The sequence below is a fragment of the Dermacentor silvarum genome, chromosome 3 (genome assembly GCF_013339745.2).
Source record: "Dermacentor silvarum isolate Dsil-2018 chromosome 3, BIME_Dsil_1.4, whole genome shotgun sequence".
Lineage (NCBI taxonomy): Eukaryota > Metazoa > Arthropoda > Arachnida > Ixodida > Ixodidae > Dermacentor > Dermacentor silvarum.
The window spans coordinates 221,926,203-221,943,691 of NC_051156.1; the positions used below are offsets into that span (position 1 = coordinate 221,926,203).

General features: G+C 46.2%; 2 protein-coding genes across 3 annotated transcripts in view; both read left to right on the forward strand.

Moving 5' to 3' along the window:
• Positions 1-4,646, forward strand: part of LOC119446738 (transducin-like enhancer protein 4) — a 63,853-nt gene extending 59,207 nt beyond the window's left edge. Inside the window, 1 exon segment of the mRNA XM_037711264.2 lies at positions 873-4,646. Coding sequence (XP_037567192.1) covers positions 873-980 — 108 coding nt within the window. The 3' untranslated portion in view covers positions 981-4,646.
• Positions 4,647-5,360: 714 nt separating this feature from the next.
• LOC119446740 (E3 ubiquitin-protein ligase RNF115) overlaps positions 5,361-17,489 on the forward strand; it is a 34,086-nt gene continuing 21,957 nt past the window's right edge. For both annotated transcript variants that reach the window (XM_037711267.2, XM_037711268.2), the window contains exons 1-4: positions 5,361-5,507; positions 6,078-6,148; positions 6,841-6,886; positions 8,734-8,921. In XM_037711267.2, the coding sequence (XP_037567195.1) occupies positions 5,415-5,507; positions 6,078-6,148; positions 6,841-6,886; positions 8,734-8,921 (398 nt within the window). In that variant the 5' untranslated portion in view covers positions 5,361-5,414. The remainder of the gene's footprint in view (positions 5,508-6,077; positions 6,149-6,840; positions 6,887-8,733; positions 8,922-17,489) is intronic.

A 17,489-nucleotide genomic window follows, 5' to 3' on the forward strand; every position in this document is an offset into this window, starting at 1 on the left:
AGCAGCCATCCTTCACATGTGGTGCATGTTGTAAAACAAGCTGCATCATACCACGTGTTCCGACTTTATTTTGCCGACTAATCATAGAGTAGCCTCATTATTAAAATATGTCGCCCCACAAATGTCATGCCGCAGAAAGTTTTTAAATCCATCAATGTGGTGTTAACACGCCGATACCTGGCTCTGTCTCTCTTTTTGTCTCTGCTAGCGTGCTGGAAGCTGCACAGCAGAGAAGCCAAGAGGGCAAAGCCCCAGGCAAAAGTTGTGTCGTGGCGACGAAGGAGCTTATCGCGGCACCCCATGGCAGTCATGGTAGACTATGCTAAGCAGCATGTCGCTTGCCATCTCGGAGGCCACACATAGCAAACGCAGCTACACACAGCGCAAAGATGAAATGATTTTTCTGTCATTTTGAGATCACAAACATACATATTTTTCAATTATTTAACGCAAAATGAGCAATTATTTATTACTGAGAATGCTCTCGCAATCATGAAATCAGCGTGTAGTGTTGGTCGGTCAACTGCTTTCGATGATGACATTGTGGATGAGACAGCAAGCGACTGTTCACTGCTTTTGACATCAGATTGTTAATTCCCTGCTGCATGCAGTGCAATAATATTTGGATCACATGTTCACAGCAGCTTCATTAACACATTGGCAATGTTTTTTTATTATGTTCAAAAAGTGTTTCAGGACCCCTTTAAAATACATGTCAAAGAAAAAAAAAAATCTTTCATGGGTAGAGTTGAAGGAGAAGCATCAACAAAACTCGTTTAAGTATTTCTTTTGAAATACCTGTTGGTTTGGTTTTATGCATTCTTTGTTCTCTCGATTGTAACACTGCTGTCTCTTTTTCGCATATTCCACAGTCCAAGGAGTCCTCATCAGTGTTGAGCTGTGACATCTCTTCAGACGACAAGTACATCGTCACTGGCTCAGGAGACAAGAAGGCCACTGTGTATGAAGTGATCTACTGAGCACCCACTATGCCCCGTCGTTCCTAATGTGTTGGCCAGCAGAGTGTTACAGGGCTGCACACACTGTACAAAGCAGAGATTTCTCATCTGCCCCCTTTCTTTGTTTTAGCAGAGAACTGTTTGTGGGGTGGCTATTAGTGCCACTAAAACTGAACCAAGGACTCTATCCTGAACACGGGCTTTAATGACAGCACGGTCAGCGCTCCTGAGACAAACAACCTGTGTGCTGCCAATCCTGCATGCTGCTGATATTGTGATCATGACCAGTTCACTGTTCCTATTGCATTGGTAATGGCATCGTGGCGTTTAGCATATAATAAAGTGCTTTGTTGATGCCCGTGCGGAAGAACAGATTATTGTAAAGATCATCTCGGCCTCCTGCTATCATGTGTCGAGGATACTGGAATGCTTTTATGGGTAGGAGGAGATGCAGGGAAAGGTAGCATTTGTTACTTGCCTACCACGGTAATGTCCGGTCAGTGTCTGCACATGGCAACCATATTGAGGGCCTTGGTGTAGGACAAGTCCCCTTCCTGGTCCCCTCTCCGAGTTTCGATGCTGCCGTTGTCATGTTCCGCACATCCCCCTTGATTTGAAGGTATTGAAAGCTAGGTTTGTGGGCATTACTTTCTGTGCTTTTTGCATTAAAACTTGTATTAGGTGACTGTTTGGGATATGAGTGTGGTGCTCACTTTCTGCATTTCGCTTCTGGATAAACTCTGTTCAAGTGACCAGTGCAATTGCAGATGGCCTTCTGTTGTGCCATGAAGGAACATGTTGGCATGTAGGCTTGGCACAGTTGGTAAGGAACCTTTCTTGCTGTAAAGGAAGTTAAAGGGACACTAAAGGCAAATACTAAGTCAAGCTAAAGTGATGCATTAGTGCACGAGTATCTCTAAAGCGTCAATATTATCGCGAGCAGAGCCTTAGTAATAGAGAAATTAAGGTAAATGCAGGACATGATTAGCGACTCCCCCGGGACATTCAAGTACTCGCCCGATGACGAAGGCACTCCTCATTTAAATTCTGTCACTAGTACTGAACCACTCGTTATGAAAACATCATTGTACTGTATTATAAGAAGAAAGAAAATACTACTTCACCAGTTGTATTACATTTTTACAAAAAAGAACTAACTGACATTACACCGTTGACAACAACGCGGGCGGTCAAAATGTTTCGTGTTCGCTCGACTCTGCGCCGCCCGCACTTTCGCGTTTCAGTTTTTCTGTTAACGTGTAGTGTTGCACTTGTTTTTCTGGCTCGCGAACCTCGCACTAACTGCAAGTAGCAGAGAATTCCACTTCCACGCGACGTCGCGGAATGCCCGAACGGTCTACGCCACTTTACCAAAATCAGCTGCAGCGGCGCACCGTACCGCCATCTGTCGGGCGCCGTTACACTCACCAACGGCAGAAAATGGCGTATGCAACGTCACAACTCCTCAATTGGCGTGGCGGGTGATTTGAATTGCAATAAAATTATTTGGACCCTTCAGATCCCATTTTTTCGTAAACTAAGTCTTTTCTTTGCATGAGACAAGCGTTTTGAGGTTTCCGGAAAGGTATTTAAACAGTCCACGTCGACTTAGTATTTGCCTTTAGTGTCCCTTTAAGAAATCTCTCTTGGTAGTTAAAAAGTAATGTTCATGGGTACAGTGCTGATTAAAATTGACCACTCTTAGTACCTTGTCTACCTCCTTCAACTGGTTGCCATAAACAAAGAAGAAAAAAAGAAACTGGTTCTTCACGACTATGCCTCTGGCCGCCGCATATCACAGCTTTGCTGAAAAGCGCACAAAAAAAAAATGTTTTTGAACTCTCACACTATGCCAAATTTGTCTTTAGATTCATCGTGTAAGAAATGAAAGCAACCGCACTTGTACAAGAGAAGACTTCTTGCTGTATTTTCCTTTTACTGTTTCATCAACTCATGAGACCATTAGGGATATTTGTCTTAGTTTGATGATGTCAATCTGTGACACAGCACTGGCTTGCACTAGCAGTGGTAGGGCTGTTGTGTGTGAAATAAGAGGCCTGTTTTCTTTTCTAGTATAACATCAGGAACTACACCATCACTTCATGAATTGAGTGCACATGTGTCTATGTTGGTGTGCGTGAGTATGTGTATGAATGCTCATTCAGGGCATGGAGTATACCTTGATGGTTTACTCTTGGAAACCCTCTGCACTGTAAATAAAGATGTTACAGCATTTCAGGTGTAAACTTGGCATGCTGATGGTGTTTTTGTTGAAATAGGTTGGAAAGAGACTGATGGTGTTCTGCATTCTTGTTGGAGCTACTAGCAAAGGGTTATGAACATGGTCTGTATGTGAATGCTTTGATAGAAGCGCACCTTTTTGATGTCACCTTGGAATAAAAGGGAGCATCAGTGCCAGTGTTTTGCCCTTGGGCGATGTGCAACACTTTTGCTCTGTGTTGAACTATGAGGGAAAGTTCCTCCCTTGTGGGCAGTGCCGTCGGGGCACCATGTGAACAACTTGCTTAGATTTTTTTAAACTCTAGGCCATGCTGCCAAAGTGTGGCAGACTACACTAGAACAAAATTTGCATTGTGAATCTTGTGTTGTTTGAATGGCTTTGAGTACCCATACTGAGGGTCTTTTACAATTTCATTTTGGTTTTGGCATAATTGGGCTGCTATCATGTCATCTTTGCAGAACACTTTGGAATTCTCCAAGCGCATATTCGCTGTACTTGCAGCAGTACATTCTCGGGCTTATCTGGTACTTGGTACCATGAAATATTATTTCTTGTTGAATGAGTTGTATTGTAAAGTTTAAAAACCTTGACTTGTTGCTTACAGAAATAAAGCATTGAATGCAATGTTTGCAATGATAGCTAGCTACTCATTTTCTTCTTGAAACAATGGTGCTCATCAGTATGCATCTAGTCTGTTGAGTTTGCAGCTCTGTGTGGTTTTCACAATTTATTTAGATTTATGGGTGAAGCAAAAAGTTAATTGATGGGAGACAGTTGAACATCCACTCTAGAAAATGTTTGTGAATGTTATCCTTCTTGTGCCTCCATTTGAAGTTAACAGGAAGTGGAAATATTTTTCTTTTACAAATGTGACTGGCCTGTAACCAATATGCGTTTGTTTCTGGGTTTTTGATTTGATGTCTCATCTCTGTGATCTTCACCATCTATGTCCACGGTGGCTTAAAGCATGCACCAGCAGGGCCAAAGCTTAACAATGGCATTTTTTTTTGCAGGAAAGCTTTAATAATTGCTGGATGGATATAATTTGTGTCCTATGATGAGTAATTTCAACTCCCAAATTGTCAAGCTAATTGTAGACTACTACAATTTCTGCAACAATTTTCTATCCTATGGATACACAGTAAGCATACCAATAAAGGTGATGCAAAATTGGTTGTGGAGAAAAATATACGCCGAGAAAAATGCCACTCTCTTTCATTGAACAATTTGTGTGACTACTCTCAACTCTGGTCTCGTGAATCACACAGGCATGCACAAAAGATTGTACTGTAAATAGTCCTTTTTTTTGACACTTGATATAAATGAGAAAGGATGCATGTTTCTGCCTCCTGTATTTTAATTTTACTGCTGGGATTCTGATGTGACTTAGTTGCTGTAAATATATGACATTTGGTTTCATAAAATGTGTTTGCACAAAAAATGAACTTGTGCTGTGTGTCTTGCTTGTTCAAAAATATTTTTCACGCTGTTGAAGGCATCTTAACTTGAGCAAACTTCGGTCTGCTGTGCAAAGTTGAAACACAACGGTATGTAGGAAGGCCATGTGGGTATCTGGGGAGGTCATGTGCACCGAAGTCTTTCTACAACTCACAAAACGTCTCTAGGTTAAATTTGATTCAATGTTATACAAGCACAAGTGCGAATTTTAAAACATAGTGTTGCTAAAAAGTGTAACTCCGAAGTATTGCAGCACTTTCATAAATTTACATTTATTACTATAAAATTATGCATGGGTGCTGTTGTGCCGGATTTCTCAGCTGCTTTGTCTTAACACGGGACGCTGTTTGCGACTAACCTACTGCCGTCCTTATTCTGAAACGCTGGCAATTTTCATTGGTGAGGTATGTGAAGAAAAATTGCAAAAAAAAAAAAAAAGTATTGGGGCATATAGAAAATATTCAGAAAGTCCTGCAATAATTGTTCCGGACACTCGTTCGCAGCCAAAGAAAAGTAATCATTGTTATCTTCTGGTCTAATAAAAAAATGACAATGGAAAGCAAGAAAAGAAAAAGGAAGAAAGAGAAAACTGCGAAAGCTGGTTCTTGTCATCCTTTTTCGGCCGCCACTTGGGCGAAACCGAAACTGAAGCCTTTCAATGATGGCGGAACCGGAAGCGGATGATCACCTGCCGCTGCCGCCCTATCACGTTTCAGACGAAAACTTGCGGGATAAAGTGTGTGGAAGGGCCATCCATGGATAGAAACATGGCAGAGGCAGCAGTTGAAACGCCTGCTGTGCGATTTTTCTGCCACAAATGTAACCAGGAAATTAACCCCGTATTACCGGTAAGAACGCTTTATCGCACGATATGGTTCCTAAAGCTTTACGCGTGCTGACTTTCTTCGGCTGCTAACTTTATTGAGCGTGCATCTAGGCCTAAAATTACGGTCGCTGCTGTTTTGCGGTGATGCTTAGCGTCTGTCCAATTAAAATGCGACGGTAGAAATGGGAAAGCAAGCGTCGAGACGTATATTTAAACTTGTTTCTCTTCTGTAAGAACCTTACTACGTGCTGCCTGAATTCGCCCACGGACGCAGTGCAGCGGTAGACCTTTGATTGTGCTCAGATTTCTGATTAAATCTGTAGGGATAACCGGTGCAAACTTCGTTTACACGTTGTACTCGCGTCTTAACGTAGCTAACGGCGCATCCACTTGCTCGTCGTTTCAGTGGCAGGTTTCTGGAGTTACTGCGTGGGGCGTAAGAGACGCCAAGGGCGATCTGCGCAGATTCTAGAGAGCGGTGACGCTTGGCAGCGCAGGCTTGCTGGCGCATTGCATGGCCTGCGCTGTGTGCTTGCGGGATTTGCAACATCGCGCTCATAGTTCAACACTGTTGTTCATGTTTGTCTTACAGGAATACATTTGCCCCCGGTGTCAGTCGGGTTTCATTGAAGAATTGGCGCAGGGTCCCCCGGATCACTCTATGTAAGTGTTGTCTGCTGACAGGCTGCTTTGTCTGACAGCTCGCGCACGCTGAACCGTCCGTGCTAGAACATTGACCCCTGTATCGTTCATAAAGTTGGAAACGTGCACGCCAAGTTTCGCCTCGCGGGGACACATTTGCTTTTGTATGTAAGCCTGGCGCGGCGTGCCCAGCCGTCTTATGGTCCTCGTTCACATCGGAAGCACATAACGCTAGTTTTTGCATTGGGGTCTAAACTAATTTACACTATACGTACGAACAGCAGTGCCACTCATTAGTGCATATAACATTGAAAACATGCCTTACAGTGCTTCTAATGCTAAGCTTCTGCAGTTGCCTCAGATATTGCCGACTGTATTGGCTGCTTTTGACCAAAAGCTTGGTTGGAGGAGGAAATGGGGTTTTTGAAGTTATGTACACTCATTCTAATGGTTCATTATGCAATGGCAGCATTCTTAAATTGTATTTTTGCAATTATACCCCGAGTGGATGGATGACAAGTGTCAAATGGATGGCGTTTTTGGCATTTGGTGCTTGAGCACAAAACATTTTTTTTTTTTTGAGATTTACACCTCATTCATTTTTGTTCTAAAGTCGTCGTGTACGAAGCAGGGAGACTATGTAAGTATTGAAACATAGTGGGAGTGCACAGTATGTGACTTGGTAAATTTTATAATTTTCCCTTCTTTTGCAGAGAGGACTCTGATGACGATTTAGACCATGCTGCGCAATTTAGAGAGGTGAGTTGATACTTGGCGCCCACGTTTCGATAGATGCGAAATGCTAAAACTCCCGTGTGCTTGCGTTGTAGTGCACGTTATAGAACCCCAGGTGGTCAATATTTATCCGGAGCCCTCTACTACGGCGTGCCTCATAATCAGAACTGGTTTGGCATGTAAAACCCCAGAAAGGGGGGGGGGGGGGGGAAGATGAGTTAATACTTGGTGGTGCCGTGTATGTGGTTGTCTTCAAAAAATACACGCCTCACGTTTCTTATAGTTCACAAGTTCTGTACAGCATGAATAACCAGGGGTGCAAATTGATGGTACCGAAAAAAACTGCAGATGCTTAAGATGTTTCACAGAGTCTCTTTTGTGCAAAATTTTGTTTGTCCATAAAGCACATATTCATTTTATATCACAGTTCGTGCTCCTTTTTCTCGAATGTAGTGATGGTGTTCGCACCCCTGCCTTAGAAAGCCAAACATTTCTGTTGCTCCCTAGCATGCATTTGAATGCGTTGTCTCATGTTCATGCAGTGTATTATCCAATGCTGTGGAAGATGCTCATGTACGGATAAGCTGCAGGAATACATACTTCTACCTACCCGCCGCGTTAGCGTAGGGGTTATGTCATTACGCTGCTGGGCTCGATGATGGGGTTCGATCCTGGCCATGGCTGCTGCATTTCAGTGGGGGAAAAATGCATAAATTCCCATATATATATATATATATATATATATATATTTAAGGGCGCATTAAAGAACCCCAGGTGGTCAAAATGAATCCCAAGTCCCTCCCTACAGTGTGTCTTGTAATCTGATTAGTTTTTTGGCAGGTCAAACACCAGAATTTTATTTTTAATAGTTGTACATATGGATAGGACTAGCACCTCGTGACTGCACCTAGCAACCAGCATTGCATCAGTTATAGTTTCATACAAAGTTTGTGGAGGGAAATGTGGTTTTGAAGTTTACTAACCATGGGACTTGCATGTAGTGCATGTATATATCTACAATTTTCATGGATTCATTAACGATACACATTGAAGCTTCTTTTATTTTTCTCTATTACATGGCATGCTCACCTCACAGCATTTATATTAGAGTAGGTAAATTTTTTACATTCACAGTGAAATTATTTCGTTGCACAATTTGTACACCTCATTTTGCTTTGAATGTTCCGAAAATCATCAAATTGTAGAGATGAGAGTAATTGTTGCCATGCAAAGAACTTGTGATAAAGAACACTTCAGAAAAATTCATAAGAATGCACTAGAGTGTCTGAAGCGAGAAGGAAGAAGTTTAGGCAAATCTATGTACTGGGCCCATTGCTCCCACACTAACCGCATTGAGGGCTCGTGGAGAAACTAGCATCAGATTTCTCTTCATTATTCTTAGTCTGAAACTCTAACTCTCTGGCAATGGTAGGGCAACTCACAGTGCTGTTTGGACTCCATGCCAGCATCAGCAATAAGTTCACGCAGAGTGGGAATCTGCTACTGCTGAATACTGCAAGAGATGACGTGGTCCTTCCATGCTTTTGATGCTGTGCATTGCTGCCAGGAATGTTCCTTGTGTCTGTAGCAGAGCCGAATGAGGCTGCAGAGAACCCTGTGCAAGTGTTTGTTCACCTCTTTAGCTGGATGGTGTCCGTAAAGAAAGAGAAAATAGTAGACGATAGGGCAGGGAATTTAACCAGTAACTGTCCGGTTGACTACCGTGTGCTGAGGGGACGGAAAAAAAATAGAAAGATAAGAAAACGAAAAAAGAATGTGTCCATATAACTGCAGTGACTCCATGGGGGCATTAGAAGGGTCCTAGGGAACGTTTTGAGATGGGCAGCTAGGTGCCCACTTGCGTTGTGCAGCTTTGGAACAGTACGATAATGGATGTGCTGCGGAGACTGGATCGTGGTCCTGGTGGCATGGTGGAGGATAACCTGTCGCCAGATGCGCCGTCATCGTCAGCTTCGGACTCCATGGTGCGGCGGAGATCACCGGGGCGGGCGGGCCGCAGGCCACATCCTGAGAGCCAGGGGAGGCAGCCCTTGGAAGGGTAAGACCCTTGGGACTGTTCTTTTATGTGGTGGGGCAGTGTAGCCATGTGTCAGAAAATTGGTACATAATAATGTAAAGAAAGAAGAAACAGACTACAGGCCGTCCTTCCAATTGTTTTTTTTTCAACTTCCTCTCCTTTGCTCTCCTGTTGCTCAATGTTTGCTCTTTACACTCTGCCATGACTACGAATTATGCAAGTTTAGGTGTCTCTCGGGAGATACCCCAATCGAGTGGAAACGCTTAGTGGTCAATCCCATTCCTAAGCCTGGGAAACCAGCCAATACAGTCTGCAACTTGAGGCCAGTGTCGCTGACATCCACAATCTGCAAGCTACACAAATGGCTTGTTCTCACTAGACTCGGCCATCACCTCGAGAAGTGTGTGAACAAGCTGCACTTTGACCCAGGGCAGACTCGTTTTTGCCCTTGCCTGTGCACAGCAGATAGTTCTTACCTGCTTTGGCGCTTCACACGACTCAGCCGGCAGCGAACTCCAGGCTTCCTAGTGGCTGTCGACTTGCGGAAGGCATTTGACACGATGATGCATGAACCATTGCTCTTAAGAAGCAAACCCAGGTCAGCAGGTTGTCAACATTGTGAAGTCATTCTTACAGAATCGTACATTTGAAATCCGATGCTGCAGCCAACAAGCAACGTCTTTCACCAAAGGCGCCTTTCAGTGTTTGACCGAAGGGCGTCCCACAGGGTGCTATTCTGTCGCCAGTCCTCTTCAACCTCGTCATGAGAAGGTTGGCTGTCCGCCTGTGGCAGATTCACGGTGTCAGGTGTTCTACGTATATATGCCGACGATATAACACTGGGGCACAGCCAGGAGGCCTTGGACGTATTGGACTGCCTGACAACCACTGGAATGCAAGTCCCCGGAGAAGACCCAGTACATTCTCACCGGAGGCACCCCGGAGGAGCAGGACAAGGTCCAGCTACCAGGCTAGCGACTCACTAGAACAGCAAATACCTTTGTGAAGATTCTAGACGTCCCAATCTGTGGCCACCTGGCTGAGGCAACGTGAGACGAGGTGGAAATTCCGCACCTCATATGGAGGATCGCCCACCGAAGTGGTGGGGCAGGCACATATACGGATGCATACTGGTCACGGCCGTCCTCACGTCTCATGCTTGCTGTGGGGCAACTGGCTTCAACCTCACTAAGGCATAAGAAGAAAAGCTTCTTGTCTTTCTTTCCCTTTCTTTCTCTTTCGAGAGAGACTCCACCAGGAAAGCTTAAAAGTTGTGACAGGGCTTCTCGCCACACCAGAATCGAGGAGTTCCACCGCTATTCGCTCCTCCCACCACTGTGAGACATCATAGTGGATTGAAGGGCCGGGCAAGAGTGCCATCATTGTTTCACCCGTGCAGGACGCCTCCTCCAACTTGGAGGGGACCAGGCCGGCAAAACAGATGACCCGCATGACTTACTACCAAGAACGTCACCATGAGCGACGTGCAGTTGCGGGTCACCACACCCATCACCCGCTGCCAACGCAAGGACAACTAATCATCTCACCGGGCGGCCATTGCCAGAAGAGCAGATGACACAGCGGATGCTGTATTCACCGACGCCGCATGGGACTCTGTGTCCCGACTTTTGACAGTGGCATTCTTGAGTGGCAACCTAAGGGAGGCTGTGGTCTTTCGACATCAAGAAGAGCTGCTAATTAAGTCTATAGAACTTCACGCCATCCTGTTCGCCTTGCAGAGACTGAAGGAGACCAAGAATGATGGGGCACGTAACAGCCGGATAATAACCACTTTCATGGCTCGCTGGAGGCCTTGTAATCGCTTTCATGACCTCCACGGGTTGGTACTTGGGAGTGTACTTGGGAGTATTGTATAAAAGAAGCTGCGTCGGGATCTTTATCTCACGTGGCTGAGGTGCGCATGGACCGAGTCCCGGGGCACGTGGGCAGTGTTGGCAACGATGCAGCCCTCGATGCAGCAAGCGAGCTGCTACACTCCTGCTTCTCTGCACCAATGGTCAATTGCACCGACGTTCATGGGACAGGAAGATCTGAGAGAGCAGGGCAAGTTAGAGGCAAAAAAGTAGCTTCTGGCAAGGGTTCCATGCAACACATACCCTCTCCATAAGGGACTTCTTCGCATTGCTCTGCTCCTGATCCACAAAGCCAGGACGGGAGCAGCCGTAATGGAGGGAAGATGTGCTGGCCTTGAGGAGGAGTACGTCATGACGAACATGGAATGTCAGAAACACCGTTGACAAGGGAAACGCTGCCTTGGGATGAATCCCCTTCCTCCACCCCGCTTGCCGTCACTGCAACATGGGAGCACGCTCCAGTCTACACCACTTACTGTGGAAATGCCCTGGCCTTGAAGGGACAAGAAAAAAAACAGAGGGCCCACCATACACAGTCTGGATCACTGGATTAGGCCGGCTGCTCAGACTGACGTAAGGCAAACGCTATTGTCATTGTGGCTCTACGCGTGCGAAGCCAAACTGCAAGGCCGCTACTCGAATTCTTTTTTAAAATTCTTTTTTCTATTACTGTTATTATTATTATATTATTATTGCAAGCAGACGTTCAGGGCGTGATTTATATAAATAATCAGGTGACACGAAAACGGTACGGAAGGCCAAGCAGAGCAAGCGCAAGCACCAACAACTCTTCGTCCTCGCCTTTCACTTGCGCCCGTGTTTTTCGCTACAATTACCCCCCGGTGAAAAGGGAGCCAACTTAGCGACCTAAGGAAACTTTGATACTAGCGGGTCGTAGTGCAGTTTCAGCCGTTCCACGTGAACCGTGTCACGGCCGCGGCGCCGTTGGTCTGTAGACGGCTGAAGGGGCTCAATGACGTAATTCACAGGGGTTGTCTGATGTAGAACCCGGTAAGGACCGTCATACTTAGGCAGCAGCTTTGTGGAAAGGCCGGGAGCGGAGAAGGGAACGCGGAGCCACACCAATGTGCCAGGTGAATATGACGGCGAAGAGGAGGTACGGTCGTGACAGTCTCTCTGGTGGGCCTGGTCTTGCGAGGTAAGGGAGCGCGCGAGCTGACGGCATTCCTCAACATAGGTGGCTACTTCAGATAGTCGTGGATCGGAGGCATCGGGGGGGATATGGGAGGATAGTGTCCATGAAGGAGGAATACTCACGGCCGCTGTTGTAAGCGTAGGTAACGAAGGGTAAAATCTGGTCCCAATTGGTATGGTCAGCGCAAATGTACATGGCAAGCATGTCGCCTAGTGTACGATTAAAGTGCTCAGTCATGCTGTTGGTTTGGGGATGATAGGCGTTGGTAGTGCGATGAACTACGTTGCATTCACATAGAAGGGCTTTAGCGGCTTCAGAGAGGAAGGAAAGTCCGCGATCGCTCAGTAGCTCACGAGGCGCGCAGTGCTGAAGAATGAGGTTATGGAGGATGAACAAGGCCACGTCACGTGATGTGGCAGACGGAAGCGCTGAAGTTTCGGCGTAGCGCGTGAGGTGGTCCACAGCGACTATTACCCAGCGGTTGCTATTTGAAGTACTCGGAAGGGGTCCATACAAATCAATTCCGATGCAGTCGAAAGGCCGGGTGGGACAGGGCAGGGGTTGAAGTGGGCCAGTCGTTGAGTAAGGTGGGCTCTTGCGGCGTTGGCACTCGGAACACGAGCAGACGTACATTCCATGCCAGTAGTACCGAAGCTGCAGACATGCGTAGGTATTTAATACGCCGGCATAGGCGCATTGCGGGTCCGCATGAAAGGAGGCACAGACGTCGGAACGTGGATGGCGAGGGATCACAGCAGCCATTTACAGCCCTCAGATAGGTAATTGCGGCGGTACAGAAGCCCATCGCGGATGGTAAAGTGACGAGCAGTTCGTCGAAGCGTGAGGTTGGTGCTACGTGGCGATGGCTCAGACAGGAACTCTAGGAGTGAGGCTATCCAAGGATCCTGACGCTGCTCGGTTGGCATGTCGGCATATGTGAGGGACGAAGCATTGTAGCTGAGGACAGACGCAGCTGCAGGCTCATGGGCAAGTGGAGAGTGGGAAAGGACGTCAGCATCTGCATGTTTACGACCAGACCTGTAGACGACGCGAATGTCAGTCTTGCAGTCGTAGTGCCCAACGAGCCAGGCGACCAGATGGATCTTTGAGGGAAGACAGCCAGCACAGGGCATGATGATCACTCACAACATCGAAAGGTTGGCCGTAGACATAAGGTCGAAATTTTGTGGTCGCGCAAACGATGGCCAGACATTCTTTCTCAGTAACAGAATAGTTTGCTTCTCCTCTGGTGAGAGTGCGGCTGGCGTAAGAGACGATGTACTAGTCAAATGCAGACTTGAGTTGGGCCAGAATAGCGCCGAGGCCGACACCACTTGCGGCCGTGTGGTTTTCTGCAGGCGCGTCCGGATAAAAAATGGCGCAAAATAGGAGGGGAAGTTTAGAGACGGCGTAAAGTGGCAAATGCGTCGTCACAAGCGGGAGACCAAGCCGATCGTCTTGGTTGTCGGCAAGAAGTTGTGTCAAAGGGGCGACGATGGATGCAAAATTGCGGACGAACGGGCGAAAATATGAACAAAAGCCGATAAAACTACGAAGCTGTTTCATTGTAGGCGGCCGAGGAAACTCGACGACGGCTTGAAGGTTCGTAGGGTCGGGAAGAATGCCATCCTTGCAAACGTGGCCTAAGATGGTGAGGCGGCATGCAGCAAAATGGCACTTCTTCAAATTGAGCTGCAGTCTAGCATCGCTAAGGCAAGTCGGAACTCTTCTGAGGCGGGTTAAATGAGAATCAAAGTCCCTCGTAAAGACTATGATGTCATCCAGATCACACAGGCACGTGTGTCAATTTGAGCCCGCGAAGGATGTTGTCCAACAGGCGTTCGAAAGTAGCAGGCGTATTGCAAAGGCCGAATGGCATCACATTAAACTTGTATAACCCATCGGGAGTGACAAATGCCGTTTTGTCTTTGCTGGTGGTGGCGCAGGACGCAAAAGAGGGAGTGGGGCCGTACGTACAGGAGGCCGTGCCATGTAGAAGGCGCTTGATGGTTGCCCGGGATCTCTGGCGAAGGAAGCCTGAGGCCTGGCTGCCATTTCAGCATAGGTCAGAGGGGCGAAGACAGGCGAATGCTTTTGTGCATGTGGCATAGAGCATTGGGCAATAGGCAGCGCCTCGGAAACTTGCTGCTGAATATTCGGCTTGTCGAAGCGACGGAGCGATTGCGTAGGCTCCGGGATGCACGACACAAGGGACAATTGGCGTGCCACTTCTTCGCGAACAAACTGCTGTATTTGCTGGAGCAATTAACTGTGGTCCACTGAATCATTGCAAACGGCGAGAGCCGAGATGTTGGTCGTGTTGAAGTTCGAGCGCCGCGTGGAAATGGCGTCGTTTCCTTAGCTCATCGTAACTTTGACAGAGCTAAATCACGTCGGCGACCGTTTGGGGGTTCTTCGCAATGAGCATGCGGAAGGCGTCGTCCTCGATGCCTTTCATAATTTGTCTGATTTTATCAGCCTCACTCATGGTAGGGTTGATGCGCGGCGGCAGAGGTCGTCGACATCTTCAATGTAGGCAGTAAAGTTTTCGCTGAAATTCTGGGCACGACCACGCAAGCGCTGTTCGGCGCGGAGCTCGCGCCTAGCGGGTTGTCCGAATACCACTGCGAAGCTTGTCGTAAAAGACACCCAGTTGGCAACGTCAACTTCGTCGTTGAGAAACCATAGAAGGGCCACATTGCTCAAGTAAAAGATGATGTTGGTGAGTTTGTCGGCGTCATTTCACTTGTTGTGCGTGCTCACTCGTTTGTAGGAGGACAGCCAGTCCTCCACGTCGTGGTCTTCGGTGCTACTGAATGGAACAGGGTCTCGTTGCCTTGGTACGCCGGAACAGATAACAGCCGTGGGTGGCGTAGCTTCTTGCGGCGCCATGTTGTCAGGCATAGCCGATGCTGGAGGTAGAGTCCGGGTACAGAGTTCCAGGGTGACGAGTGAAACCAGCAGCCTCCACCAAATGCAAGCAGATGTGATTTATATAAATAATCAGGCGACGCGAAATCTGTCCGGTGAACGGCAAAGCAGGGCAAGCGCGACTTGCGTCCGTGTTTGTCGCTACATTATTATTTTTTTACTTATTCTCCCCTTATTCCCTTTTTATAGTCCAGAGAGCCATTCTATGTAATAAAGTTTTACTCACTCACTCATAAGGATGCACGATAAAGAAACTGCTGAAGCCACTCTGAAATCTGGACAGAATGTCACAGGTAGACCCACGCGCATTTGATGCAGCATAGGAACAACGAAAGTTCACTGCATAATCATACAAATGAAGTGTTGAAAATTTTGGTGTGCATTGTGAGTTAAGGGACCTTAATGCACACGCGCTCAGGGCAGCCCAGAGCAGCAGGCGCTGCCAGTGGAAAGTGGCACAAGCGGTTTCGCTGCATGAACATGTATGCAGAGGTGGAAAATGCAACGCAAGAACTGCAGGGCACCGTGGTACGGCTCTTGTGACGACGATGACACTTCAAGGAAGGAGGAGGGAATGAAAAATAACTTGTTTGTTTCTTGGCAGAAAGGGTTGAAATTTGGCACACACACTGTACATTGCAATAGAGAGACAAATCTAAAATTTCATTAAGATATCTTCATTAGTTTTTGTTTTATAAGAATTTACAAAAGTTTACGTTAAAGAATTGAAGAAATATAGACCCATTAGCTTGCTTTCAGTATTGTATAAAATATTCATTCCCCAAGATGATTTCCAATAGAATCAGGGCAATACTTGACTTCAGCCAACCAAGAGAACAGGCTGCAGGAAGGGATATTCTACGATGGAATATATCCATGTCATCAATCAGGTAATCGAGAAATCTGTGGAGTACAATCAACCTCTCTATATGGCTTTCATAGATTATGAAAAGGCATTTGATTCAGTAGAGATACCAGCAGTCATAAAAGCATTGCATAATCAAGTAGTACAGGAGGCATACATGAATAGCTCAGCAAACATCTACAAGGATTCCACAGCTACCTTGGTTCTCCACAAGAAAACTAGAAAGTTGCCTATCAAGAAAGGGGTCAGGCAAGGAGAGACAATCTCTCCAATGCTATTCACTGCATGCTTAGAACAAGTAATTCAAGCTCTTAGACTGGGAAGGCTTAGGAGTGGGGATCAACGGCGAATATCTCGGCAACCTTCGGTTTGGAGATATTGTCCTATTCAGCAACAATGGAGACGAATTACAGCAAATGATTCAGGACCTTAATCAAGAAAGTGTAAGAATTGGGTTGAAGATGAATATGCAGAAGACAAAGATAATGTTCAATAGCCTGGCAAGGGAACAAGAATTCGGGATCGCCATTCATTTATTTATTTATTTACAACATATCCTGCAGCGCCGAAGCATTACAGCAGGAGAGTGGGTACAGATAATAAAAAAAACAAATAGAAGTTTGTCGGTAGTTATCTTGTTCTGGCTGCATTTTCGTAGATGCCGCGATGCCGACGTTTCCATAGATGCTGATTGCAGAAAGCAGCAGCTGCAAAATGCAGAAAGGACCGTTTAAGCGCATGTTGTCGCGATTGCTGCCGCCTTTCCCACTCTAGACTCCTCTCTTTCCCACTCTTTCCCAGCCTCTAGAGTCTGTAAAGGAGTATGTTTATCTAAGTCAATTACTCACAAAGGACCCTGATCATGAGAAAGAAATTTACAGAAGCATAAAATTGGGTTGGAGTGCTTACGGCAGGCATTGCCAAATCCTGACTGGGAGCTTACCACTGTCGTTGAAAAGAAAAGTGTAAAATAATTGCATTCTACTGGTGCTAACATATGAGACAGAAACTTGGAGGTTAACAAAGAAGCTCGAGAATAAGTTTAGGACCGCACAAAGAGCGATGGAACGAAAAATGTTAGGACTAACGTTAAGAGACGGGAAGAGAGCGGTGTGGATCAGAGAACAAACGGGGATAGCCGATAATATAGTGGACATTAAGCGGAAGAAATGGAGCTGGGCAGGCCATGTAATGCATAGGATGGATAACCGGTGGACCATTAGTGTTACAGAATGGATACCAAGAGAAGGGAAACGCAGTCGAGGTCCGCAGAAAACCAGATGGGATGATGAAGTTAGGAAATTCGCAGGCGCAAGTTGGAATACACTAGCGCAAGACAGGGGTAATTGGAGATTGCAGGGAGAGGCCTTCGTCCTGCAGTGGACATAAATTATAGGCTGGTGATGATGATGACAAGTTTACAAGTTCCTTGCTTGTGGAAAGCCTGGCACAGTAACGAGACATGGTACGGAACTGGGAATACTTTGTATGTTTGCCCAAATGTCTAATCTATATTGAGACAGTGTTAGATTTTTCTTTAGTGCCCTCCTAATTTTTTACTGAACATGATATGCATGTGACTTGTTTCACTGCATAGCGGCATGTAGTTATTCTGAAATAATTAAATAATGGAAAGATAAATGAACATTTCAAGACTGTCTTAATGTGCAGCACAGTTTATGGATCACAGCAAAACAAACTGGATCAAAATTGGTCCAGCCATTTTGTGCTATGCTTTCCATGAGCGAGGTGACCGAAAAAAA